Raw genomic sequence first — 27,710 nt, 5'->3', positions numbered from 1 at the left:
ACTGAGCTCTGCTCTGGGGGGAGCAGGGACAGCCCCCAGGGAATGGCTGGAGCTGTGTCAGGGCAGGCTCAGGGTGGATCTCAGCAAAAGGTTCTTCCCCCAGAGGGTGGTTGGCACTGAACAGGCTCCCCAGGGCAGTGGGCACAGCCCCAAGGCTGCCAGAGCTGCAGGAGGGTTGGGATGATCCTCTGGGGCACAGGGGGTGACTCCTGGGGCTGGGCCTGTGCAGGGCTGAGGGTTGGACTGGATGATCCCTGTGGGTCCCTTCCAACTCAGCATATTCTGGGATTCTGTGTTTCGGGTGATCTGAGGCCTGAACTGGAACGTGCAGGTGCCGTGGCAGAGCCCCCCAAGCATTGCACAAAGCAAAGCTCTCCCTGCAAGACAGGGGCTATAGAGGTCCAAAGTCAGTGCAAAGGCCCTCACCATGTCCCACTAAGGTCACCTGGAAGAGTCTTTGGAGGCAGCAACCCTCCAGAGAACACGAGGGGAAAAGTCCAGCCCTAAGACAGAAGCTGCGCCTTTTTCCTCCAGTTTATAGACAAGAAATGTTTAGGGAGAATTACAGGCCAGATATGGGAAGAGGGAGGAAGAAGAGGCAGAGAGCAAAGCACGGTCATGTCTGAGGAGAAGGGATCATGCCCAGCTCCAGGAACACCCCTGCAGCAGCTGCTGTTACATGAGGCCCAGCTCAGTATTCAGAGTCTGCAGTGAGGGGACTGAACATAGAAATCTTCCTTCTCCCCTAACCCAAGCTCAGTGCTCTGAATTTCTCTTCCTCTGACATTTAAATAGTGTAAAATATTGTTAAAACCAAATGTCGCTGCATTGTACAACCTCAGGTCATTAATTTTTTACCCTGGAAACTTAGCAAACACTGTTTGTGTGTGTGTTACCAGCACAGACCTTGTGTGGGCTTTGAAATGAACCAATTTGCACAAAGCAGAAACAACTCCAGCCTAAAATACTTGTGCCTCGTGCTCTTCCCCCTCCACTGGATCCTGCCAAATATCCTGCAATCCCATCTCAAGTAACAGCATCGACACACGATGTCACTCATCACCTTCTGCAGATTCTGCAAACATTATTTTCCCCAGGAAGCATTCCCTGGTTTAAATTGTAAATAAGCTGAATCTTTTATCTGTGTTTTTCAAAAGCCAGGGAGTTTTTCAAATGGCTGGAGAAATAAAGATTTTTTTTACAGCCCTGTGTGAAAGCACATGGACATGTATTTCCATGCTTTAAATTCCCAGCCCATTCCATAATTACTGCACAGGCTTGAAACATCCCCTCCCAGTTACAGACTGACCTGCACGTTCCACTTTGTCTGACGAGTGCAAAATGGAAACTTTTCATCTGTTCAACCTCCACTTTTCTAAATATTTGCTGGTGTGTGCACAAGGCACTAAAATCTTCAGCTGACACTTGCAGAGCACTGACAATGCACTCAAAGGACACCAAACCACCTGATGTATCCAGCTCAAGCTCTTTGTTCCTCTCATAATGGAGGAGAAAAACTTCTCTCCTTTCCCTCTCCATCACAAGACTGGGACCTTTACATTGGTGTGACTTAAATGCTTTACTTTACAATTCTGTGAAGGGCTACGAAGCATTAAAATCTGGAAATTATTGTGGGGGAGCAGAAATGGTTCAGGATCCTTCCAGCTTTGGGGATCCTGTTTTCAATTCGGCCTGAATATACCACTAAAAGCATTTTTGCTCTTTCTTTCATTTCATTAATGCACTGTGCAACTTAATACAACTGCCACTTCTCATCTGAGGGAGATCCCGCCCCCCAGCCTGCAGACCTGCCTCTGGAGAAGTCCTCTCTCAGGCTTTCTGCTGGTTTTCCAAGATGGATAAAGTTCATGGCTTTCCCCCGAGTTTAGTCCCACCATCTGCAGAAACAGATCAAAAGTCATGTGGCAGGAATTAAATAAGATATTTTTCAAGGACTAACCATTTAAGGATTTTCTTATAAAGACATCAAATTTATACATTCAAGTCAAGAAGTAGCTGCATTCTACATTATCTGTTCTAGACATTAATACATTATCTACAATTTACCACTTCCACCATTCCATCCATGACATGGCCATTCCACTAAGAAGACATCTACACACTGCAGCACTGACACGTCACAACACTTTAAAAACCATGCATAGAACAGTGAATTGTCACTTCTGCACCCATTGTTTGAGCACTGATGGGATGTGCAACGAGCACAGTAACCTCAGGGTTATTCCTAATTTATGTGAAGATTACCAAAAGCTGGATTTGCAGTTAGTGTTTTCCTCGATGCAGACACTCAACTCAAATTGGCACTAGCAGAAGTTACAGGTATACAATAAAATGCCCCAAATATATTCCCATTAAAACTCTCTCCCCTCAAAAATCAGTGACTTGTTTTGTCAGTAACGTTTATGGAGCACTCCTGCAGTACCACTGCATGGTTTACAGACAGAGCAAATGAGCTCTTCGAGACAACAGCTGGGAGTTCATCCAGCCAGACCTGAGAAACCCCAGGCTGCTCAAGGATCTCACATCCATCCATCCACCCATCCATCCCAGACACACCATCCATCCCCTGGACATGATGCCAGCAGGACCTGTGGCTGTTGTAGCTCAAATCAAATACAGTGCAGTGCACTAGAAGAATGACCACTATTACATGTAAATAGTTAATAATAATAGCAGCAGCATTTCTTGCCTTCTGCTTTGAGTTTCAGCTGCTTGCAGCAGAAACCCAAGCAGTGATTACAGCCAATGTCATGTCAAGGGCTCAAGCAGGTTGTTAGAACTGCTCTATTTCTACTGATCACAAGAGTTTACATTTATAAAAACACAGTGTTGAAAGTAAGAAACAGTCAAGCTTCTCCCAGTCATGTTCACTCCCACCAGTGTGATGCAGGAACACGAGCCCTTCCCCTGTTCCTGCAGCTCCACACACCCAGTGCTGAGTGGAAAAGCTGAGTGGGAACAGAACTCGGGTGCACTCTGTGAACTCACCTTTCTGGGGGATCAGGTGGAATTCAGTCACCTTCTGCCACCCCACACCCCTGTGAGTGGTTACCAGCCCCACATTCCATAGCAGTGACTGTTTCCTCTGGGAATTGCAGCAAAGCTGCAGAGCCCACTGGGACAGGACACCCGTTTCTATTCACAAAGATAAATCCTTTATTTAGTAAGAATTATCTACACACAGATGAAGGACAGGAGTCAGGGTAAGGAGTCTTCCAGCAGAAGGGTTACACAGTCTGATCTCAACTGAGCTTTCTGTCTTGCTCTGTCACCTTCCTGTACAGTGTAAATTATACACTTCCATTCTGGAAAGAAACTTGAACACCATTTAAAGTCTCAGTGTTGAGATGTAGGCAGGTAATGCTCCCTGGAACAGAACAGCTGAGATAACCTGAGGGATCACCTGCAAGGAGCAAATTGTGAAGATCCATTTGGAAAAAGCACAACAAGCTCCCCACAAATCATTCATTAAGTTTTCTAACTTGGAGGTTCAAATAGCCAAGATGTTGTTTGTTGTGGCTCCATATCCTGTGCCTAGGAAGTTCTTACATGGAAATTAGGATTGAATTCTGTAAGTTCACAGTTAACAGATCACTACACACTGCAAGAAGCAGCCCCTTTTTAATGTCCATTTTCCACAAACACATTTCCTTTAACAACAGAAAATGAAGAAAAAGAAATTATATGGCTTTTCCACACTAAAACTGCAGACAAAGACCTTATAATGGGAGTAGATGACTTGAAATTTGAAAAACAACCAACTCCAAGTCCAGAATATGAAAAGCTGCTGTTTGGAAAAGGATGTTCCAGTTTACAGTGGAGCAGAATTACCAAGATCCACAGAGGCTGGGAGGGAGCTCCAAAATCAATCTGTTTTCCTTGAGAGCCGTGAGGCTTTTCCAAGAGATGCCACGTAGACTGTCCCCAGGGTCAGTGTGCTGCAGTGAGTCCCTCCAAAGCCATGGCTCTCCCATTCAGTGTTTTGAACATCTGCTTCCATGGTGACACTTTGGAGTCACAGCGCAGGAATAAAAATTCAAAATAAAAATAAAATAAAATTTAAAAAGAAAAAAAGGGAAAAAGCACAAGTTTGACTTTGCAGCAGACAGGAGACTCACCAAGTGTTGTTTCTGCTTCTCCACAGCAACTCACTCTAGCAGAGCCATCACCCAGCCAGGAATGCTCATCCAACAACTCCACGACACGGGAAGTTTTCAGTCATCTCCAGAAAGTCGCTGCAGTTCTTTAAGCCTCGTGTTCTGCTGGATGAGCAGCCTCTTGTTTTAGGAAATGCCTTTGTTCAGAGTTGCCTCCTGTCATTCTGTGTGCAGAGCTGGACAGAGCTGCAGCACATCCACTGGCACCCAAAGGGTGGCAGGGCCAGGCAATGGCCTCGAGCTGCATCAAATCCCTACAGATTTCAACAAATATTGATCCTTCCTGGCACTTCCCAAGGGAAAACAGTCCTCACTGCAGACCTGTACTGCCCAACACAAGCCCATTCCCAGCGGTAAAATCCATCAGCTTTCATCTGAAATCGGCCTCTCACAAACACAACCCAACTTGGCATTAAAACAGCTTTTGGTTCCAAACATCTCCCAGACAATTCCTGATCCTGAGTGTTCTGTAGGGCCCTGCTGGGATGTCCAGGCCCTGCAACAGGGAAAACTGTTCACTGACAAAACCCCTTTCCTCCACCTTTCAGACCAGAGACGTTTCTAGTCCTTGTACCAAAAGGAAAAAGATCTTAGGCTTGAAATATTCCTACTTACAGCCTTTGCCCGTTCCCTGCTGCATGAACAGCAGACAGATAAGTTAATTCCAAAAATGAGCTCTTGCAGGGTAGTTTCAATAAACTTTTGCTGTTTCTGGCAGCTGGAACATAATTGCACCTTTACAGTCCCCTGACTGCTGTCAGCTAAACCAGGAGACCATTAGGGAAAATAAAGGGAAGGCTGTAAGCTGGAATTCTGCACTGCCACTACATTAACAGGACTTCACTTTGCTTCTGCACTCCAAGGTTGAAAATTAAAGTACACTTTTAAAACCATTTTTAACTGCAGATTGATGCCAGGTTGGGTTTTTTTCACCCATCATTTTAGAAGAGAGAAAATTAATAACTAGCAAAGGTTTCGCTCCTTTTAAGTTACTGTTCCTATATTTAGTTGCAGGGGAGGGCATAACACAAAGAAAATAAATGCTATTTGCAATTAAATTTCCAGAAGCACCAAATTCAGCCCTTCCCCAATGCCCACACTGAGAAACCTTGCATCTGATTTACAAACGTAATTACATCAGTCTAATTATACTGGTGTAATTCCCCAGAAATAACAGTTATTTTTCAACATCCAAGAGAAAGATTTTAATTCTTGAATTCACCATGAAGAATTACACCAGAATAGCTTGTGCTAAATAGAGATGGTCTCTCTGAAGAGACAAGGCCTGAAAATACAATGGGGTTGTGGTGGGCTGGCCCTGGCAGCACACTGGGTGCCCACCAAACCCACTCCATCCCTGCCCTCCTCAGCTGGGCAGGGAGGGAAAACACATGGAAAAGCTCCTGAGTTAAGGACAGGGAGAGATCACCCAGCAAATTACTGTCATGGGCAAAACACTCATCTCAGGGAAATTCATTTAATTGTCTGCCAATTAGAAGTCTGAGTAGGGTGATGAGAAAATGAGACCAAATCTTAAAACACCTTCCTCCCATCCCCTGCCTTCTTCCTGGGCTCAGCTTCACTCCTAAATTCTCCACCTCCTTGCAGGTGGCACAGGGGACAGGGAATGGAGGCTGTGGTCAGTTCAGCACGTTGGCTCTGCTGCTCCTTCCTCCTCACTGTCCTCCCCTGCACTCCAGTGTGTCCTTCCCACGTGTCTGCTTTCCATGGGTCAGTCCTTTGGGCACAGGCTGCTCCAGAGTGTGTCTTCCACAGGATCCCATGTCCTGCTCCAGCACAGGCTTCCCAAGAGGTCACAGCCTGTCCTGGGCAAATCCTTCTGCTCCAGTGTGGGGTCCTCTCCTCCATGGGCTGCAGGTGATCTCTGCTGCAGTGCCTGCAGCTCATCCTCCCCGAGCCTGGTGTCTGCAGGGCTGCTGCTCTCACATATTCCCACTCTTCTCTCCAGCTGCAGTTGCTCTTACACTTACAAGCGTTTCCCTCTCTTCCCAAATACATTATCCCATTGTTGGTGGGCTCAGCCTTGGCCAGCAGTGGGTCCCTCGTGGAGCCATCTGGGATGGGCTCTGGCAGATACAGGGGAAGCTTCTGGCACCTCCTCCCAGAAGCCCCCCCTGCAGCCCCCTCCCCAAACCCAACACACCCCCAGCGTCCTGCAGATCCCAGACACTGAGCTTTGCTGCCACTGGAGGAGTTTGGGCTGTTGAAAGGAGGAGATTATTATAGCAATGCTTTCAGCGTTATCCAGGTCATTTTCTCATACATTAATGAGATAATAGAAATTTATGGAAGTCTTTATTGAATCTTAATTGCTCCCTAAGACCGTGACTGAACTAGAAAGAGCGACTGCATTCTGCCTCAACTGCCACAGCAGATGCTGAGGATACAGAATCCGAAACTCAGATTTTTTTTTTCATTTTTCACTTAAAAATACTATTAGTTTTCCTTTAGAATGATACCAATTTATTTCCTGATAGTGCAGTACAAAAGGTGCTTCTGAAGGGTGAGATGGATAATTTCAGTGTTTAGTTTGCTACTAGAAGCCTCTAATATTTTGTTGAGGCTTTTCTTATTCTTTACGAGGAAGAACACTTTAAACCAGAACACCACTGAAGAATTTAAATGGCATCTTCCTCACTAGCAAATGAGTTCAAATTAGCCCAATTACAATTAAAACATGACATATCTATCATCCATTAATGATGAGAAATAATGTAAATCAAGGACAAATCTGTTTACAATTTAAAAGTCCACATCAAGCGACTACCAGGAGAGTTTACCAATACCTAAAAATTGCCATAAATTATACTCTTAGTTGGGAAGTTTAAAGTTTTCAAAAAGCCCAGCTCTTGCAGATGCCACTGAATATTACAGGTTTCTAAAGATGCAAAAATAGAACTCCTTTGGTTGAAATTATGTCCCTCTGTGAAACTGTAAAACCCCAAAACTGCAAACCCCAGAAGTTTTTGAATGCTGACTTAAAAACAAGAGCTGCATTTCACTGTATTCTTGTGCATTTTGAACCTGCTACACACGACTGATCCAGGCTCGTTCTCAGCACGAACAGTTCCCACAGCCTTTCACACTATTCAGAATTTCTTCTTCCAGCTTCTTCCTCTCCTCCTCTTTGGATGGCTGGTTGTTCCTCTGCTGCCAGCTGGGGTGGTTGTGACTGTGGAGCACTTTGCTGCTCTGCGTGTGCCACATCTCTGAGTACAGATTGCCGGCACTCGCCAGGAGCTCCGTGTGAGTGCCACGTTCCACCACCTTCCCCTGCAAAACAAGGAGCAGCTCAGGAATCCACATCACCACATCTTTAGGATCTGTCCCCAACACAGGGAGCACAATTGTCCAGTATAGATTAGAGCAGTTGTTAACGAGGAGGAGCTTGGGACAGCGTGGAATGACGGAATGCACAGTTCACTCAGTGTATCACACGGAAAACATGAAGCTGTGCTCCTCCCAGACTTGGAGAAATGGGAATCTACCTACCTCTTGTCCATCTGGGCAAAATGTAAAGCCCACCAGCATGGAAACTTTTACTATTTAAAATGGAAGAGCTACTTAAAGTAAACATGGACTTCTATATGAGGAGCAACCAAAACAAGCACCTGTTTTGTTTTTGCTCGGTAACAAATACACAGGAAGAGGCTAAAAAAAAAAAGAGCAAAGAGTATTAGACAAGCAAAGCACATTTAAAATCAAATCCTGCAAAGAATTAGCGTAAACTGTGCTTTTATGGGAGCTCTGTAGCCTGTGTCCCTGCAAGGGCCACCACGACAATGGTCTCAGCAGTTCACTTCATCTGGGCTGTTCTCAAGGGAAAGATGATTTATTGATAATCACTGTGGAAATGGGAAGGAACAGCTGGAGAGGACAACCCAAGGGAACTCCAACCCTACAGACAGAGAAACACCACCACTCTTCAAAAAACCAGACTGATCTTTTCACTTTGAGAGACACATTCACTGACTTCAAACCAAACTAAGGTATTTGTTCTCCAGCTACTCTTTCTTCTGCTAAAGGACAGAATTATACAGACAACTATGTGGATTTGATGTTATTCTAAATTCTGACCTACAGTTAAATCTACCTCCTTGTGACAGCTGCTGATGGATATGCTGGGAAAAAAATGTGGGTCTTGGCACTTCCATCAGAAGTTATGCTGATGGAATCTGAACACAAAAATTTGATCAACAGAACCGCAGAATTTACTTAAAACCTTCAAGGGGTTAACGTGGAGCTCGTTGTAGTAGAGGCCAGGCTTTTGAATTATAGTGCCTTTTTTTTTTTAATAACTCTTGCCCAGTCATCAAAATGCACCTTCTCTGGCTGCTCCAGGTCAGTCCTGCTGGGGTGGCAGGAGGTGCTGCCTCGGGAGCCCCCTCCCCATTCCCAGTCCCACCAGCATCCCTCAGGAAAGGAGCACCCCAGCTCTGCTCCAGTTCCAGGCTGTGCTTTCATTTTTAATGTAACACTTCCACTCTAACAAAAACACACTCTTAGTAAGCTGTGAAAACTTGCATCGAAAACAAAGAGCTGCAGATCGCCTTGTAACACGTTCAGAAACACTTGCAAGGTGTTTTAATGTGCAGCTGGATAAAGGATATACCTTAGGAAAGGATTGTTCAGCAAAAGCTGAAAAACAAAGCGGATCAGAACTGAAGAAAAACTCCATAGAGCACTGCAAGTGATTTATTCCACTACTTCTTTCTGAGCTCCATATAAAGCTGAGATCTGTGTAGCAAAGTCAGTCATGAATGTCACCATTTCATGAGAGCTTGTTCTAATTCCCCATGAAACCACAGAATGTACTGCAGGAATAATTTATTTGCTTTTAGATGTGTATTTTAAGTCACTAAATACACCTATGATCACGAGCATATAAATAGCAACTGATAAAAATGAATGCAGAGATAAATTTAACATCTATTATCAGCAGATTAGAGCACTGTACTTTCAGCATTATCAGTTAAAAGAGTAATTATGAAGTTATCATGAGGACATTTGTTTATTTTAAATCTCTTGCCAGGTATGGGTAATAGAGAAGAAAATGGACTTTGGACACACTGAGCACGAGGTAACAGCTCAATAGTGGTATTAACAAATTAAATGCTGAAATTTACTGGGTTTTTTCTTAGAAGAGAAAGGGAACAATTGCATTTTTCTACAGGTACAACAGAGAATGGTGCTCAGATTTATAACATAATTAGGTTGAACAATCCTGCAGTAGTTCTATCTGCATGGCAACAGAACATGCTGTCCTATCTCTTTCCATTGAAATGAAAAAACGGATGTATGTGAAAAATAGACACTCATTGAGCAACAAGAGTGAAGCATAAATTGGGGGAACACTTTAGTAAATTCATCTGACAGGAGCATGTCATAAATTAGATCAAAACCATGCAACAGTGAGCCATAAAAAACAACAAGGTATGAGAGAGTCTCACGTGCAAGTTTGTGAAGAGAAATGTACAAAAAGCCAAGCCTGAGCTCGAACTTTCCAGTGTGGTTTACTCCCAAAGAAAGAGCTTCCAGCAGCTTGGTGGGAGTGTGGTAATTCAAACAGAGAGTCCCTAAAGCAAACACTGACAGGCTGTGGAAGCCCCCCAGCCCTCAGGGGATCCCTCACCTGATCCAGCACGATGATCTCATCCGCATCCACCACCGTGGACAACCTGTGAGCAATGAAGATCGACGTCCGGTGCTTCACCATGTCCCTCATGGCTTTGAGAATGTTCTGCAAGATTGGAACACACACAGACTCTTACACACTCCTGGGTGGGATGAGGAGAAATAAAATGCAGCTGGAAATACGCAAATTACTGGAAATAAGTTTTGAGAAACACTTCTGGTACTGCTACAGCTTCATAATAACAAACAGCCACAAGCATCTACCAAGGAAACAGAAGAGTCCCAAGCATGAAATACCTGTGGTTCTGATAAAGCCTCAAACTGCAAAAAAATCAAGCTTGTATTCAGAGAAAAACACAGCTATCCCCAGGGACAAAGGAAGAGAAGAAGGGTCACTGGATTTCAGGAAAACCTTCCCGTGGAACATGGTACACAAGCAACAAACAGCAGTAAAAGCATCTGAAAATAACTCATCATCATCATCATAATACTTTCTAATGAAAGTTAAAGGAAAAAGTCCCCCTCAACATCATGCCACTGCAGAATATAAAGTTAAAGCAATTCTGGGAGTTATCTATCTATGCAGTGCTCCCGTTGTGAGCACTCTGCCACCTTCCCAAACCACACTCCTCTGCAAGGAGCACTGTCTGTGACTTTGTGCCCTCACTACCAACAGTGAAGTGTCCTCCTCAGTTCCCTGAGAACTTTCTTTTTTTGTCAGAAACCGTTTCAATTCCCAGGCACAGCCTTGTGGAAAGGGCTCACTTTCATCTGCTGCCTTTCAGGTGCATTTACACTGTCAAACTTCCAGCTTTGCTAACGACTCTTGCAGCAGATGCAGCCAAACAAGAGCGAGAGTGCCCGTGCTGTTCTGCAGAACTGTGCTATGGACACTGCTGCTCCACCAGGGAGCTGTGCTACATTTCAGGGCTGTCCTAGATGGATATACAGTTCATACTCTGATTTCTTTGTGCCTGGAAAATGAAAGTAATGTAGTGATTACAGGTCAATAAATTCGCTCGATAATCTGCATAAGTGAAGGCAGCCACAGCTTAGCTCAAGTCCTTGATGACATTAGTGTGGGAAATTACTGCTGGGGCTGAGGGTTTTGTGCTTAAAGAAAGACGTTATGAAGCCTTGATGCAGTTCCTGTCACAGTGTCACGACATCCATGTGACAGCCCTGCCTGGGAAATGAACACAAACCAACACCAGCACTGCAGGTCACACCTGCATCTGCATCTCAGAAACAAGAGGTTTGCTGTCCTGCACTGTGTCACAAGTATTCAGGAGATATTTTTAATGGATGCTAGATGTCATCTAAACACCTTTCCAAGTGGATTGGAAAGCTTCTTCACACTTAAAGGTGTTAGCACCAGTTTCAAGGGATAAATGTGTAAGGGTAAAGGGGACCTCCAGAGTGCCCAAGAAAATATCCCAGAGCCAGCTGATCCCCCTCACTGTGTGCCAGCAGACAGACTCAGCATCTCTGCTCTGGTTTTTAGGACAAAGGCTCAGACACAGCATCTCTTAATACTGCTGAGAAAACACTTGACAGCACTTTGGCAAAAAGAACAGAATTCCTTCTGAGGGGAAAAGAACAGGGGAAAAGTATCAGAATCAGACACCATTGCACCACTTCAATTTTAGAATTTTTTTTATCTCCATTTACCTCTTCTGTAATTGAATCTAAAGATGATGTGGCTTCATCATAGAGAAAAATATGTGGATCCTTTAACATTGCTCTAGCAATTGCAACTCTTTGCTTTTCTCCACCTGAAAGAGGAGAAGAGGGGAAAGAAGAAAAAAAAATGAAGTTAGAACTGTGACAGTGTAAATTCAACAGCAGACATCACTTTTGAGGGTTGGTTCTTAGCTTTTTTCTTTTATATTTTTAACAGACATCACAGTTACTGCTGACAAAGGTCTGGCATGTTACATGAGATAGCACACAAATTCCTGCTCCCTGGTGATTCAAGATTGCTTATCCTTCTGGAAAAGGACAGAACTGTTTTGTACCTGAGCTCTGCCCCATCCAGTAACTGCACACACAAACCCTGTTTTCTCACCCAAACAGCCAGTGCTCTGTCCATGCTGCTGCACTGGGTTTCATGCATTTTGCTCACACAGTGTGTCTTTCAGGTCTCTCTCCTTGATATTTATCTAACTCTCCACTCCACAGTGGTAAATGTCATTCAAGAACACTGTTAATATGGTACTGAAAACCACCTTCAGCCTGCTGCTTTCTGGGGTAACCCAGTTTCAGACTAATTTGCCTTCCTTCAAAATTCTTACAGCCAACATCTACTCAAGAACAACTCGGGGCAACTTTTACAGATAGGAAAACAGGTGCATTTGAGAGCCTAAAATCTGCTCAACATTTGGTATGCAATGCATCCACGTCACATTTGTGCACTTGTCCTCCTTTGTTTTACTCAAGACTTCAAAACATTCCATTTAATACCATTCTATCCTTGTTAATGTTCCATTCCTATCAGGAGAGAACATGCTTTCATAAACCATTTAAAAGGCTGATGGAAATGCTGCAGTTCACATTTTAGACAGTCTTTGGCAGAACTCAGAGCAATTAGAACTGTACAATTTACTCAGTCTATTTTAATGTGCTCTTCCTCCCTCTCCTTTCCAGCATGTTCAGAACTCACAGCTTGACAATATCCATGTTTGAAAGTCATTCTGCAACAAGAAAACCCCTTACATTTGTAGCACATCCTTATTTCATGCTCTTTCCTCGTTCACACTCAGACAGCAGCACATGAACATCTGCATTCATAGAGGCAGGGGTTTGGCTCTGTCTGTCACCAATCTATTAGAAAACACTGATATGGATTCTACTTGGAAAAGCCCAAACAACTTGGTTTTCACTCTCTACTGTTAATGAATCCGTCACTGAGACCACCAGGAACTGCACTAAATGCTACTTCAACATCTAAATTCGAAAAGATCTCATTTCAACTACAACCTTGCATTTCCATCATGCACATAAAACACTTGGATTTCAAAGAGGACCCTTCAATTCACAGGCCTTTCACCCCCACTGTTTCTGCCACAAAATACTATTTTAAAAAAAGCCATAAATCAGGACTTTGTGCTTTCCTTAGACCAGAAGGATATGAAGCCTCAATCAACTTAAAAAAACCCTCAAGAACAACAAACCTGATGCAGAAATGAATCCTTTACAGGAATAAAAATTAAACCTTTATAAGAATTTAGGGAGCCATTCTACTATTCAGAAAACTAGAGACTCCAAGTAACAGATACCATATTTTTTACAGAGCTACCGAAGGACCTCAAAGGTTTTCATTTGGTATCTCCAATCCTCTGAGCAACTAAACCCCTTCTGAGAGCACCAGCCCAGGACTCCTGCAGCCTGACTGCACACACTCCTGACACTTGGTTACCACTGTTATTTGCCAGTGCTCATCTAATTGCTGAAAATAGGACACTGAAGCTGCTGTTTCAGTAGCAGATACCCACTCTAAGCACTTTTTCTGTCCCCACGGAATTCCATTGTCTTTCTCCTAAGCATTTTACATACTCTTATTTTCCTTAAATACAAACAAAGCAGGAAAGGAACACATTTCCACACTTCACTTTCTAAACACCTCCACTGGCAGGTGGGTGTTTATGGCCATCACAGTGGCAGCACAAAATGAAGGATGGAGTAAAGGCACAACCCATTTTCAGACAGGAGTCTCGAGGTCAGAAGGGATCTCTGACACACCCACACAATGCTCCTGATTTAGATGGGACACAGAATCATGGAATTGTTCAGGTTGGAAAAGCCCTCTGAGCCCAGAGAGTCCAACCATTCCCCCAGCACTGCAAGGCCATCACTAACCCTCGTCCCCAGAGCCACATCCACACAACTTCTAAATCCCCACAGGGATGGGGACTCTGCCACTGCCCTGGGCAGCTGTGCCAGGGCTGGGCAGCCCTTTGGGTGAAGATGATTTTTAGAGGGTCTCCTTCAACACAAACCATTCTATGCTTTCACAAACACCAAGACATTTCAAATCTATTGTCAGTCAAATCCTCTTTCTAATTATTACTAGTGTGGGAAGGCAGGCATCACATTCCACCAGTACCTATTTTGTATCTTTCTAATTCCTCACACAGATTTGTGCTTCCCATCTTTTATTTCCCTTGTCCCCTTCCCTGAATTCCCCTTCAGCAGCTGTGCACTCTGTTCTGGGGACAGGCTGTAACCTCTGAACAGGGCCCAGAGCACACATACAGAAAGCTCCCCATTTTATGGGGATTACGAGCCAGATTATGAGAAAGAGCATTTTGACACAGATGCATATCCATGCTTACACATCATCTCACTCAGCAATATCCCCTGAAAATACACTCCTTTAAATACCTTGCAAACTGCAGCTGCCTTACACTGTGGATCTTCATATTTAATATTTAGCCTTTATAGTTATGTTTTTTGGGCCCCTCACTATGAGAACACTGAGGGGCTGGAGCATGTCCAGAGAAGGGAATGGAGCTGGGAAGGGTCTGGAGCAGCTGAGGGAGCTGGGGGGGCTCAGGCTGCAGAAAAGGAGGCTCAGGGGGGACCTTCTGGCTCTACAACTCCCTGACAGGAGGGGGGAGCCGGTGGGGGTCCAGGCTCTGCTCCCAGGGAACAGGGACAGGAGGAGAGGAAATGGGTTCAGATTGGGTATTAGGAAAACCTTCTTCACTGAAAGAGTGGTTAAGCACTGGCACAGGCTGCCCAGGGTAACAGTGGAGTCACCACCCCTGGAAGTGTTCAAAAACTGAGTGAACGTGGCACTTGGCACTATGGTTTAGTGGGCACAGTGGGATTTAATCAAAGGCTGGACTTGATGATGCTCTTGGAGGTCTTTTCTACCATCATAAGGTAAAGAAGCTAAAAGCAAGTCTGAGTGAGGAATAAACTCTGCCCTGAACTCTGGGGCAGCCAAAGGGATATCAAGAACTCGTGTGTTTGAGATCCTACCTGAGAGTTTGAGGCCCCGCTCCCCGACCTGGGTGTTGTATCCATTGGGCATCCTGAGGATGGCATCGTGGATCCCTGCCAGCCTGGCCACTGCATACACCTCCTCGGGGCTGGCCCCGGTGTTGCCGTACAGCAGGTTGTAGTAGATGGTGTTATGGAAGAGAACAGCATCCTGCAGGGGTGGGAAGAACGTTTCAAATAAGAAACCGTGACAAAGCTGTGCCCAAACCGTGACAGGAATCAATACAGAACAGCTTAGATTTTTTTCTACAAAGCCTGAATGTAAAAGCGTTTGGGGAAATTTCCCAAAAATGGGATTAATACGTTTTGTGTCCTAAATATGTATGTCATGCATACTTTCCCCACTTTGCTAACTCATTATGGGTGGTAATCAACTCTAAAGCTAAATCACTTAAAGCTGGAGGCAGTTTCTCATGGGGAGGCTTAAGCACATTTCAGAAATTGGATCTATATGATGATGCACATAAAAACATAATATTTCCTGGGGAAAAAAAAAAAAAACAACCAAAAAACAACAGGCATGGTGACTTTCAAAGGAATTAAGACAACACCACTGCATTAGGATTGACCTCCACTGAACCACAGCAAATTACTATTGCAGTGGACTACTGGGGAGAAGCAAACATGGAATACCTGGGGTACAACTCCTATTGCCTTTCTCAGACTTTCCAAACTGACATCTTGGATGTTCTGTCCAGCAACATAAATATTTCCTTTCTGAGGTTCATAGAAGCGAAATAATAACCTCACAATTGTGCTTTTCCTGGAATTGAAAAGAACTGAAGTTAATGTTACATTCTGCTTTGCCATTTACAATCTCCAATTGGAATTGATGTCAGAAACAAAAATTATAAAAAGCAAACACAAGAGGCACCGTGTTTAAGAAGCTAAATTCTGCATTGATTGGCATATTTAGTCCATTTACCCACCCTGACCCACTACCTCCTACAATGGCCACTTTCTTTCCTGCAGGGACTTCAAAGGACACTCCAGAAAGGACTTTCTGCCCCTCAAGGTACTCGAAATGCACATTATCAAAGGCGATGGCAGCAGTCTGGGGGGTGATCTGCAGGGGGGGAGCCAGCTCTTTGTCCTGTTAAAAGAAGAGTTCCACTTTATCTGCTGCCCAGAAAGTATCTCCAATAGTTCAACAGTCCATTTCCCAGCTCAGAAAAAGGCAAACAGCCCCATGGGATATGTGGAAAATAGTTACCATTTGCTGCACAAGTGACATTGGTTCTCTCATCCTCTCCCCCAAAGGAGGTAAAAATTTCTGCTGTGAACACTTTGCCTCGCAACTTCTTTTGCAATGATAAATTCTGCATCATTAATTACCAATAACAATTCAAGCACGAGGCATGAATGCTTAAATTAAAAAAAAAAAAATCAATACAAACACAGCTCCCATGAAACAACTTCTGCTTCTCTGCAAGAAAAATACTCAACTGCAGTAACTGCACCCTTACACCCAACAACTCATTCATGAACAGAAATTAAACCTGGAAGGGAAGAAAATGGGATGAAACGATGGCATTGTCACAAACAGCCCTATTAAATACCCGGATATTTTAGGAAAATAAGCTACTACTTACTTTAATTTTGGTATCTACACTGAGAAGTGTAAACAAGGTATTCATATCTATAAGTGCTTGTCTTGTCTCTCTGTATACTGTTCCCAGGAAGTTTAGGGGAAGAGAAAGCTGGAACAGCAATCCATTCACCATTACTAGATCTCCAACAGAAAGGCTGCCTTAAGACAAAATGGATGTGAGAGAATAAGGAGACTTGAAGGGTTGTCTTGTCAGGAAGTACCAAAAGATTTAAAAAAAATAATCAATCAATTCTAGTTTCTTTTACCCCATTTCTAACCCTGTATGTTTAAACAGCAAACAAAACCCATTCCCAGAAGATCAGGTTTTATATAGGAAGGTGGCTGAATGGCCATGTTTGTGTGGGTTTCACTTTAAAAAAAGATAAAATGGCACTGGAAAATAAGGCAAGCAGCATATAAAACATCAGACTGTGCAGCTGGAAATCCCACAGAGAGAAACTTAAAGGGGCCTAAATAAGTTAGAAGGGGAGCAGCTAATATATGAGAGCACAAATCAGGAAAGACAATCTTAAGTGCAATTACAGACAAATCTGACTGATGGAATTTGTCATGATCATACTACAGAGCTGCTAAAACCCACAGTGAGAACCTCTGGGCAGCTTAGCATCAAACAGGCTGATCAAGGGAAAACTGAGGAGGACACACAGCTAAAGGTAAGTGCCAGGTTAGTTCAGCTGAAACAGGCCCCAAAAAGATGATTTAAAGCCATATTTCTACCATCCTGCTTCAAGCTATTGTAAATTTTCCTAAGAACAGTCATGAACTGCACCTACTGATTGATCTGGTCACGCTGTAACCCTTCTCTGCCCTGGCATCTCTTAAAAAGGGAAAAGCAGATGCAAAAAAGACCATATGGTATAAATGTCTGCCCTTCAAACACTTCTGGACGTTACCAGTGTTTAAAACATCGTTATTTTTACTCTGAAACCCCCTTGCTTTAGCTGAGCCTCACCCCAATGCTGTAAGTGAATTGTACTTTGTCTTCCTAAACAAGCAGACTTTGTGTAGTAAATTAGTAGATTAAAAACCCCTATTAATTGTTTGAATAATGTGCCCTGATTAATCTAAGGAAAGTGAAGGACACTGGTGATAAAACTACAGGAGACAAAGCACATGAGTGTATATATATATATATATATATATATATATACACACACTTGGGGGAGAAGTCCTGACTGTTGCCAAGATGGAAAAGGAAGAAGGGGAAAAACAAAAGGTCTTGGTAGAAGGTCCACAGAAGTATTTGCATGTTTAAAAGTGTCTTTCCCGAGCCTTCAACAGAAACTTCCTGAAGTGACATTTTCTTGGGATCTTTCTCTAACTGCTTAACTTTTAAAATGTTTTTGATGAAATCATACTAGTTATTGCTATATATATATATATATACACATATATATCATGGGATTAATTATACTCCAAGAAGCAGAAAAAGGGAAAACTCTTAAGTAAAAGCTCTCGAGCAAAACCACTCAAAATAAACTTTCATATCAACCATAGATTAGGTAAAATTAACTCCTCTCTTACGGATGAAATCAAGGTAAAGCAGAGTCATCTTTAGCTTACAGACAGATGAGTTACCTGCAACAATGCCCTGGCTGGCAAGCACCATGATGGCTGTTAAGCCAACACTGAATATAGCGCTCTGTCCGAAGTTGAGGAGAGCTAAAGTGGAGGTAGTCTTCAGGGAGGCATTTTCATAGGTCTTCAGGAACTCATCATACCGTTGGGCTTCGTATTTTTCGTTATTGAAATACTACAACATACACAAAAATGGTAAATGTGGCAGCCTCGTGACCGTTGAGGTTGTTTAGGTTGTTACAAAATAGAGTATTAACATGCTACAGGCACGGGTACACAACTGCGCTCCAACAGATTTAACAACTAGAGAGAAAAGAATCATAGAATAGGTTGAGCTGGAAGGGTCAGCTTCAATCCAGTTCAACCCCTGGCCCTGCCCAGCACATTCCATCAATCCCACCCTGTCCCTGAGAGCCTTGTCCCTGCACTCCTGGAGCTCTGGCAGCCTTGGGGCTGTGCCCACTGCCCTGGGGAGCCTGTTCAGTGCCAACCACCCTCTGGGGGAAGAACCTTTCCCTGAGATCCAACCTAAACTTCCTCTTCCAGACTAACTTTTGCAGAAACTGATGCTGAGGATGATTCAGTCATGAAGGACACTTCTCACTCTCTATTAGCAGATTCTTTCAAGCCCCACTAAACCCTCCGTGCTCCTCTGTCGATGCCACGCAGTGCTCTGTAAATGAATCATGTTTGAAAACAGGCTATTGCTCCGCAGCTGTAGCCCTATGAAAGATGAATCTTATGACAAAGAGCCAGGCAGTGAAGACTGGCCTTACCTTCACAGTCTCATAGTTGAGCAGCGAGTCGATGGCCGCGTTGCCAGCGTCGTTATCGGCCTTGTTCATCTCTATGCGGAACTTGGTCCTGCGGAGGGCAGGGTGGGTCAGGCAGGGTCAGCAGTGCAGGCTGAGCTCGGAGCTCTGAGCTCAGCCCCAGCCCCTGGGGGGGCACAGAGGGCAGGGCCTGCCTTACCTCCACTGGGTAACCCCGATGGTGAACGCTGCGTAGGCTCCCAGAGTGCCCAGGGTGACCAAAGCGAACTCGGCACCGCACTTGTAGTACTGCGACGTTGAGAACAAAAGCAAAACGACAGGTCAGAATCATTTTCCAAACTTCACTGTTGTCTCCACCTGATTTTGATACAAGGGCTGATGGTCCCTCCCAACACAATCCCTGCTCTTAAGGCTAAACAAAGGCCTAAACTCGAAAGGAAAGCAGCAAGAAGGATTTAGATAAAAAGATGGGAGGTTATGACCAAGAGCTGGTGTAAATAACACTGCAAAGTTATTTCTGCCATTATAAAACATAAATGCTGCTGATGTTCGTGCTTTTATCACAATTAAGTATTTCTTGCCGTGCTTTTGGGGCGGATTTTGAAAGAAAACTGAAGACAAACTATAAACAATTTATAAAGTGTCTTCTCTGCTTCCGAGCACATCAGGAGAGAACAGCCCTGAGAAATTCCAGCAGGGTGGCAGTTGGCTGAGAGCCAGCTGGAGCTGCAACTTCCAAGGGTTATAAAACGTGACCCAAGCACCAACAGGCCTTTTAACTGATGTTGTTACATTCAGACTCCAATAAGTCCTTCTAAAAAGGAGGAGAAACAAAACAAGGTTCTTGGTTTTAATTTAGCGTAAGCCATGTAATCAAGATTTCGATTTTAGCACAGAGATACCCAAAGATCCTGATTTCAAACACAGGAAATGTGTTTTTATAAAAGAAAAGATGAAAATGGAGCTTATTAAGCAAGAAGGAGAAGCCAATTTTCCAAAAGCTAATTTTCACTTTGAAGTTCTGGATGAAAAAAAAAAAAAAAAGACAGGAAAGAACCAATAATCACTCCCTTCTCTGTCATCAACATGCTAGTCCACAACATTTCTGGACATTTATATTCTGCTTCCTCCCTCTTTACCTGGATATATTTGACATTTGTGTGCACAGTTTACTCTTCTGATTTCATTTTTCCAACAATTCATAGAATCGTAGGTTGGAAAAGACCTCAGAGATCATCAAGTCCAACCCTCGAATTCTGAAGAAAAGCATGGAAAACTATCCACATAAATACCACTGGCTGAAGACAGGAGTTAAACATGGAAATGATTTTAAATAAGTTGATTCAAAGGAACTAATATTTGCAAATTATGTATTGTTCTCCTTTACAGGAGCTGCTTTCACAACCACCTTTGAAATTGTCTTATTATTAATACCCAGTAGACTTTGGTAAGAGCAAATCAATGTATTATCCCTAAATGAGACAATTCCAGCAGTGAACAGACAGCACTCACCAGAATCCCACTGACCAGAGCCACTTCAAACATTGTGGGTCCCAGATTGAACACTAAAGCACTGAGGACAAAACTGATGCCCCTCGTGCCTCTGTCGATGGTTTTTGACAGAGCTCCTGTTTGCCTGCTCAGATGGAAGGCCAAGTCCAGGTTGTGAAGGTGCAGGAAAACGTTCTTGGCGATCCTTCTGATGGAATTTTGAGCTACTTTCCCAAATACTGCATTTCTTGCTTCATTGAATAATGCTGCCCCCGCTCTCGAGATACCATCTAAAAAAGGATGAAAAACTTTTACAAAATGAAAATAATTATATTTTCAACTTCCCTTCATGCATGAAATTACACCAGACTCATTCTTTATATATTTTCAACATTTCTAGTTCAAAGGTAATTTATACTTAATTGGTCCAAGCTTTATGCAATTTTTCATTTACAAACCATTGTGTGCACATTTAAATCAGTTTCTTTTGCAGCTGGTTATGAGAAAGGGCAGGATTTTTAATCAAGAATAATTTCTGTAAGCATTATTTCATTTTTTTAATTGGAATACCAGAAACAAGGTCAGAGAATATTGGGAACAGACATCAACAGAGAGTAACTATGAAATAGTTCTGATGCTGCCAGGGCGGGAGCCCCTCTGCTCTGGAGCCAGGCTGGGACAGGTGGGGGGAATCACCTGGAGAAGAAAAGATCCAGAGAGACCTGAGAGCCCCTTGCAGGGCCTAAAGGGGCTCCAGGAGAGCTGGAGAGGGACTGGGGACAAGGCATGGAGGGACAGGACACAGGGAATGGCTTCCCACTGCCACAGGGCAGGGATAAATGGGATATTGGGAAGGAATTCCTGGCTGTGAGGATGGGCAGGCCCTGGCACAGGCTGCCCAGAGAAGCTGTGGCTGCCCCTGGATCCCTGGAAGTGTCCAAGGCCAGGTTGGATGGGGCTTGGAGCAACCCGGGCTGGTGGAAGGTGTCCCTGCCCATGGCAAGGGGTGCAATGAGATGAGTTTTAAGGTCCCTTCCAATCCAAACTGCTCTGAAGATCCATGAAATAACCATCCACTGTGTCAGCAGTGCCAAGGTCAGAAAGCTCTGCTGTTCCCTCCCTTCCTGAAGGACATTCCCACCCCCCAGCTTTGGGAATGGCACTCACAGCCCACGAGGACAGCAGTTGCCAGGGTCGCCGCCGTGCTGGGGGCATCGCCGAGGTTGAGCACGTCCCCAGACACCTGGTTCAGGCTGTCCACTGCATACTTAAACATGAAGGGAACCAGGATATTCATGGCCTGAAAGCACCAGAACAACAATTAGTCCACATGCATGAAAACATCTCTATGTCCATGACTGCTGTTTGTGAAACTGCTCTGTTGTTGTTATATTTAGTCCTTAAACAGTTAGTGCAGGGTGGATGGCTCTTTACTGTTAACACCAACTTGGAATTAAATTGTGCTTTCCATTTGCAACATCACTATAAACATTATCTACACCAAGCCTGGGGTTTGGCACAGCAGCACAAAAGACTTTGTGTACAGTTTACAAGAAAGCACAGATTGCTTTAAAAATAGGAGTTTTCAAACAAAATCCCCAAGTCACATCCACAGCCTGTCCCTCACTGCACATCTCTGGGAGAGCACCAAACCCCAAATACATCTCCTCCAAGAGGGGTCCCCCCTGCTTGTAAAACCCAAACAGCTGGACAAGGGAACACACCAACTTTAGGATTTTTTTATTTGCGTGATGCAGCACAAGAAAAGACTGAAAACCTTCCAGGAAACATAAAATTCTCGAGTCTTGTTAATGTTCCATTGTTACATCACCAATTCATACCAATGAGACAACTTGCTGACAAACTTCCTACAATTAATTAGAATTCTTTCTTCCAACTGCTTCAAATTGTCAAGGTTTGAAAATATGGACAGAAGTCTTTTAGCAGTTGAACAAGTCTGTTATGACCTACAGTCATGGCAGATGTTTAAATACTTTACAGTACGTTAACTTTGTTAAAGCTGGTTGTTTTGTTGTTTGGTTTTCTTTTTCCAGTATTTGGAAAAAAATGTGGGTAGATGATAAATTGTTTTATATGAGGAGAAACAAAACCACAAAGCAGACTGAGACAGATATTTCAGCTGTCTCCACCAAATGGTTTGGATACCCACTTAGATCTCAACTGTATTCAGGGACATTTGTCAGAGTTGAAAGCACAGGGAAAAAACTGCAGATTAACTAAATAAAACTAGGTTTGGAAAGGAAAGAGTGCTAATGTCCACTATCCAATATTCCCAGTGTTATAAATTATGGCAAATAGTAGAAGACAGAACTTCAGCACGGGGAGTAACTGGAGTTTTGACAATATTTTTGTAAACTATGGGATGAAATTTAAAAAAAAAAAGGTTAATTTCTGGAATCTGTGCTGTTAATTGTTTAGACAGTGTTTCAGGCAAAAGATTTAAATGCAAATGAGAAAGGAATCCATTTTCTCCTTTTCCCCTATGAAATACACTAAAAAACCCACCTCCAAATTCTCAATACAGCATAACCTGGAGTGCTCCTGAGAGGAGACAGATGAGATCTGAGGGCACGTGGGTGAGGCTGTTGCTGGGTAGTTTGTGACTGAAAAGAGAACCAGCTGAAAGCTCAGGTGCCACCTCAAACACATCCCTCTGGAATGTCCCCAGGGCAGCCTGAGAGCCCTTCAGCAACAGCTCCACTTTTAAAAGACTGGAATTGTGGGAGTCTCAAATGCCCCCTCCCTTCCCCAGTATAAACCAAAACGTGTGTTCCAGTGACAACCAACAGGACAAACAACAGGTTTTCCTGGGAGAGACTTCTCAGGAGAAAATAAGAATATTGTAATGCAGACTGTCTTGATTTGCTGCAGATTCTCACAAATCTCTCTGCAGGGATTTTATTCTTCACCAGACTACACTAAGCTACAGGTGGTTTTGAAATACAAACTACAGGTATATTTTAAAGTCCATTTAAAGAGAAGAGATGTATTCTTTAAACTGCTGTTCTCCACTCACAATTAATTTCACCGGTAACAGCCCACAATTTTGCAGAAATGTCTTCTTTTACATGGATATAATTCTTCCCAATAGAGTTTTAAATGAAATTTAAAGCCTGGTCTCAGGTTATAGTTGTTCTGACTCCTGGAGGGTAAAGCTTGAATAAGAACAAGGCAGCACGGTATTGCATTTCATTAGCAATCAAGACAGTCTGCTTTCCAGTCATTTAAAAAAGAAAAAAAGTTAATCTTACAAAGTTTATAGCAGGAGATGAGAGGCCATTATTAGAAACAGGCCTTTCCTACTCCATTTGTTAAGTCAATGAGATCACGTTCACGGTAATGGAAACAAAATTTCAGCCTTCTGCATAAATTCACATTTCTCTCTTTGGATTTGCTGGCACAGAACAAAAAGCTTTAAGCACACCTTGGTAGACTGTGAAAATCTACCATGAAAAACAATTGTCTTACACAATGTATCTATACAGGCATCCCTCCTCCGCCTAGTGCCTGAAAGCTTGATAACAATTCCCATTACAGAGACTCTTTTAATATGAATTTGTACATTTTCTATCTCGGGGTTTGAATTAATAGCTTATCCTTGCCTGAATTTACTGGAAAGCAAATACAGCACCCATGAAGTCAGCCCAGCTCAACTGCCCACATTTAACAGCAGGTTGCACTGTAATGAATCATCCTTAAATGGGTTCAAACATTGTCTTTAATGACTGCACTGTTTTAAGTTGACAGTGCAACATCATCTCTAGTCCCCCATGGGACTACACCACTTTTAAGGCAAACAGCCTTATCTTTCATTTTGCTCTTCCCAGTGTTTCTTGTTTAATAAAGATGATGAATTAGTGACAGGCTGAGCCCCAACAAGATCAAACTGGTACACAGTGAACTCTTCTTCTGCCAATAATTCAATGAGAAACGTTGACATGAAGATGACTGAATTTATCTCTGCACCAATATGAAGGTACACATCCAGCAGCTCCATCTGGGGAGGCACAAACAGAAATCTCCACAACCCTTGTGGGGCAGAGGCTGCTAAAGCAGCTACAAAATGTGGTGCAGACGAGGGAAGAAGCACCTGACTTCAGGGCTTCTTCAAATTTAAATGATCTGAACTAGACTTTTCCCAGTAAGAAAAAAAAACCAGCAATTTTAAATACTTCACACCTGAAATTTCTCGGAAAGCTAAAGGTTTATTCCAATTATCTAACTCCAGAAAGGGCTCAGACACCCAGATCACAGCACAAGCTTCACTGATCAGATAGATTTTGTTATCTTTGCACGCAGTGGAAATTTGCAATTCCACCCTTGTGTCCTGCCTCCTCAGCCAAGCCATCCCTGCTCCTGAATTAGCAGTCAGGAGAAATGCAGATAGTCTGGAAGACTCCTCTGGCTCATGAATAACACAAGCCTGGTCTGTGACCACCAGGCCAAAAGACCACTGCAGGCTGCCAGAGGTGACAGGTGATTTTTGTCACACTCAAGTGTTGAACCCAGCTCCTCAGCAGCCACAGACGAAGAAGGGATGAAAGAGAAAAGTAAAGAAGCATTTGTTATACACACCTCAGTCGAGAAGACAAAACATGGGAGAGAGAAAAATGAGATCTAGCAAACTTGAGCAGGCTAATTCTGGTGTCTGACAACACAGAGACTGCCTTGTGTACTCCTCTCACCTGCCTTCCTCTGGCAGCTTGCAGATCACACACACACACACGTCTGCACAGGCTATAAATATTTAAGGTAAAAATTTAAAGCGTGTCATAATAATACAACAAATCTTCCAAGGAAGAAAGGACCTCACTAGCCCCGGAGCAGACTCCATCCTGTCATAAAAAGCCAGACTAAAAGCTGGCTTTGAAGGCTCGCAATCCCACCAGCGGTTACGTGGAGACAAAAAGGAACCAAAAAATCACAATCATTTGCTCAGTGACAGGCAACTGGGCCCCACAAAGGGAGTCCAGACAGATTGTAACTGCAGGCTCTTCAGTAGGAGCTGCACACAAACTGGCTTTTGTTTGGAAAGTGAATTTTACTGAACTGGAAGATTTAAAAAGACAAATTATTTCGCAAGCAGCAGGAAAAGGAGGAATGATCTCCAGCTGTTTTGTGGGGAAGTAACCAAATCAAACGGGGTGTGAACTCCTAATATTTTTCCTGGGGCTGAGAATTTTATAACCTACCTGTCCTCTGTTATTCCTCTGGAGTTTTCTCAGAATAAAACTCAGGCCACCCTACAGCTTCTGTCTTTTAACTGGAAACCTAATTTCATCAATACAGAGGTATAAAACCTCCCCAAAGCCTCCTGCCAAACTCAGAAGAAATTGGCCCAAAGGCTTGCAGAAGTATTTCTTCCTGGGGCAGGTGACTGGCAGAGCCATCACAATCACAGAGTTGTCTCTGAAGCCCCTCAGGAGCAGCAGCCTTTAAACAAATCCTTCACATCCAGGATTCTCCTGGTTCCACAGTGAACAAAGAAATGCAGTGAGGAGGAGAATGTGCTGGTGTTCTTGTGGTGACACAATTAAACCTCAGAGAAACTTTACCAACTGCTTGTGTGGTCTGTGCATTGTAATTAACCTCACAAGCAATCAGAACAAAGGGCTCCCAAATGGCACAATGAGGAAAGTTGACAGAATTACACACGGTTCAGGAAAGCTCCAGGTAAACTACCCTGTACTTGGTTTTCCTGAGGACACCTTGACCTTTTGTTTGCTCTGGAAGAGCAGCAGATGTTCAGGGCTCAAAGGCAGGCCAGACTTACCACAGCACATGTAAAGTCTGTAGCAATTTAAGAGAAGTTCCTTCCACCGAGTAAGAGTGAGTGGTAACTCACGAGATGAGGGGTAACTGCTTAAATTGCAGGTATTCAGCACAGCTTTGTAATGACAGAACAAAACAAAGATCAGGAGCAAAGGACAGATGGAAGATATCCATGAAATTTTTCACTCCAGCCAGTTATGATCTATATTTTCCACAGAGAGCTTGCTATGTGTTTTCCCAGTGAAATTCTTATTTGCCAAAACATTCTCACAAAACACTTCGGATTTAACAAGCATCTCCTAAAACCTGGGCAAAGCTCAACAGGTGTTCTGCTTGGCTTCTGGGAATCTGCTCTGGACATCAGAGCTTCCAGGCTGCCTTGTACAAATCTGAAGTGGGAAATTTAAGAGAATATTTAAGAGATCCAAACATCCAGTTACTTCCCCAAAGGGTAATTAGGTGCTTGATTTTTTGATGGGGGGAACACCTCTCTCTCCCAGCAGAAATACATAACTCTGTTTTACACCAAATACCGAGCTATTTGCAGGCATCCTGGTCATCAATTTTGTTTTCATAACACCCCAGAAAGCTGCTTGAAACATTAATAGACTTGTTAAAGGCAAGGTACAGAGCTGCCACATGCAGGGTTAGATGCTGGATTCGCATTCTCCATCATATTCATAGAACACTATAAATTAGGGAAGGGGGGAGAAGGAAAAACGACTTCAAACCTTTAGAAATTGCCTTCAGTTTATTATTATTAACATTACTAAAAAGAGGTTTTAAAAAAGAGCTAGAAGAATTTTCATATCCACCTGGTAAATCTACATTACAAAACCACAAGGCACCTGCATTTGGAGCAGAGTTTCCCCAAGGGTTTTTAACTGATGGAAAACACTGCTGTGCATTTTGCACAGGACACCAAAAGGGGGGAAGTTCACTTGCACAGACCTGCCATGTTCTACATGTCATCACCTGCATTATCAGCAATGTCCTGAACAGCAGCACAGCCCAAAATATCTGCTGTGGACAGTGCCCACGAGTACCTGAGAGATAACCAGCTCTTGAGAAAGGGCTGCACAACACAAGGCTGCACTTTCCTCTGCAGCTCAAACAGAGGAGCACATTTCTCTCTCAAGAACTCCTCTTTTAACACCCACAACAGCTGAAATTTGTTTCTTCTCTCTTTTCACAACGTGGCAATGGTGCTGAGTGCTCCTGAGTTGCCAGTGCCACGAGCTAAGGGCTACAACTCATTGCCAAGCAGTACTTGCTTTGGCTCAGCAAGCCACTAAGATTAGCTCTCTGTTGGGTAAAAATTGCCATCCTCAGAAGCAACCCATTAGAGCCTGGACGCCTCAGTGGAACTCACACAATTTTCTCCCAATATTTTGCAATTAAATATTTCCTGGGTTTGGGTTTGTTAGTTTGTGTTTTTTTTGCAGCAAGAATTTTTTTGGCACAAAGTTAACATTTGCACTTCTGAACTACTTTAAAGGGTTTGCACCAAATTTGAAATATATCCTCCATTATTGTGCAGGAAGCTTTTGCATGCTAAATTCTTTGTAAGAACAAATGAACACTGATTTTGTTGCAGGCAAGAGTACAGGTAACAGCAACCCT

At 43.4% G+C, this 27,710-nt stretch overlaps 1 protein-coding gene across 3 annotated transcripts in view; it reads right to left on the bottom strand.

Annotated features, from left to right (window-relative positions):
- Positions 1-3,153: 3,153 nt before the first annotated feature.
- The window catches only part of ABCB7 (ATP binding cassette subfamily B member 7), a 36,510-nt gene continuing 11,953 nt past the window's right edge, over positions 3,154-27,710 (bottom strand). The window contains exons 5-18 of one of the 3 annotated variants that reach the window (XR_003572660.1): positions 21,462-21,594; positions 20,316-20,584; positions 19,003-19,091; positions 18,807-18,894; positions 18,031-18,205; positions 16,433-16,590; positions 15,770-15,933; positions 15,474-15,603; positions 14,820-14,991; positions 11,505-11,608; positions 9,832-9,939; positions 7,242-7,472; positions 4,140-4,674; positions 3,154-4,028 (exon numbers count right to left, since the gene is read on the bottom strand). Coding sequence is in view for 2 of the 3 variants with exons in the window: in XM_027896626.1 (XP_027752427.1) it covers positions 7,254-7,472; positions 9,832-9,939; positions 11,505-11,608; positions 14,820-14,991; positions 15,474-15,603; positions 15,770-15,933; positions 16,433-16,590; positions 18,031-18,205; positions 18,807-18,894; positions 19,003-19,091; positions 20,316-20,584; positions 21,462-21,594 (1,809 nt within the window). In the remaining variant the exon portion in view is untranslated. Of the gene's footprint in view, positions 4,675-6,477; positions 7,473-9,831; positions 9,940-11,504; positions 11,609-14,819; positions 14,992-15,473; positions 15,604-15,769; positions 15,934-16,432; positions 16,591-18,030; positions 18,206-18,806; positions 18,895-19,002; positions 19,092-20,315; positions 20,585-21,461; positions 21,595-27,710 lie in introns of those variants that run through there. The other 2 variants (XM_027896626.1, XM_027896625.1) reach the window with 2 other exon arrangements.

This window comes from Empidonax traillii, unplaced genomic scaffold (assembly GCF_003031625.1).
Source record: "Empidonax traillii isolate 1590-97213 ecotype Southwest subspecies unplaced genomic scaffold, ASM303162v1 scaffold505:size591145, whole genome shotgun sequence".
NCBI classification, from domain to species: domain Eukaryota; kingdom Metazoa; phylum Chordata; class Aves; order Passeriformes; family Tyrannidae; genus Empidonax; species Empidonax traillii.
The sequence above is the reverse complement of the archived record's forward strand: the minus strand, read 5'-3'. Positions and strand labels throughout refer to the sequence as shown.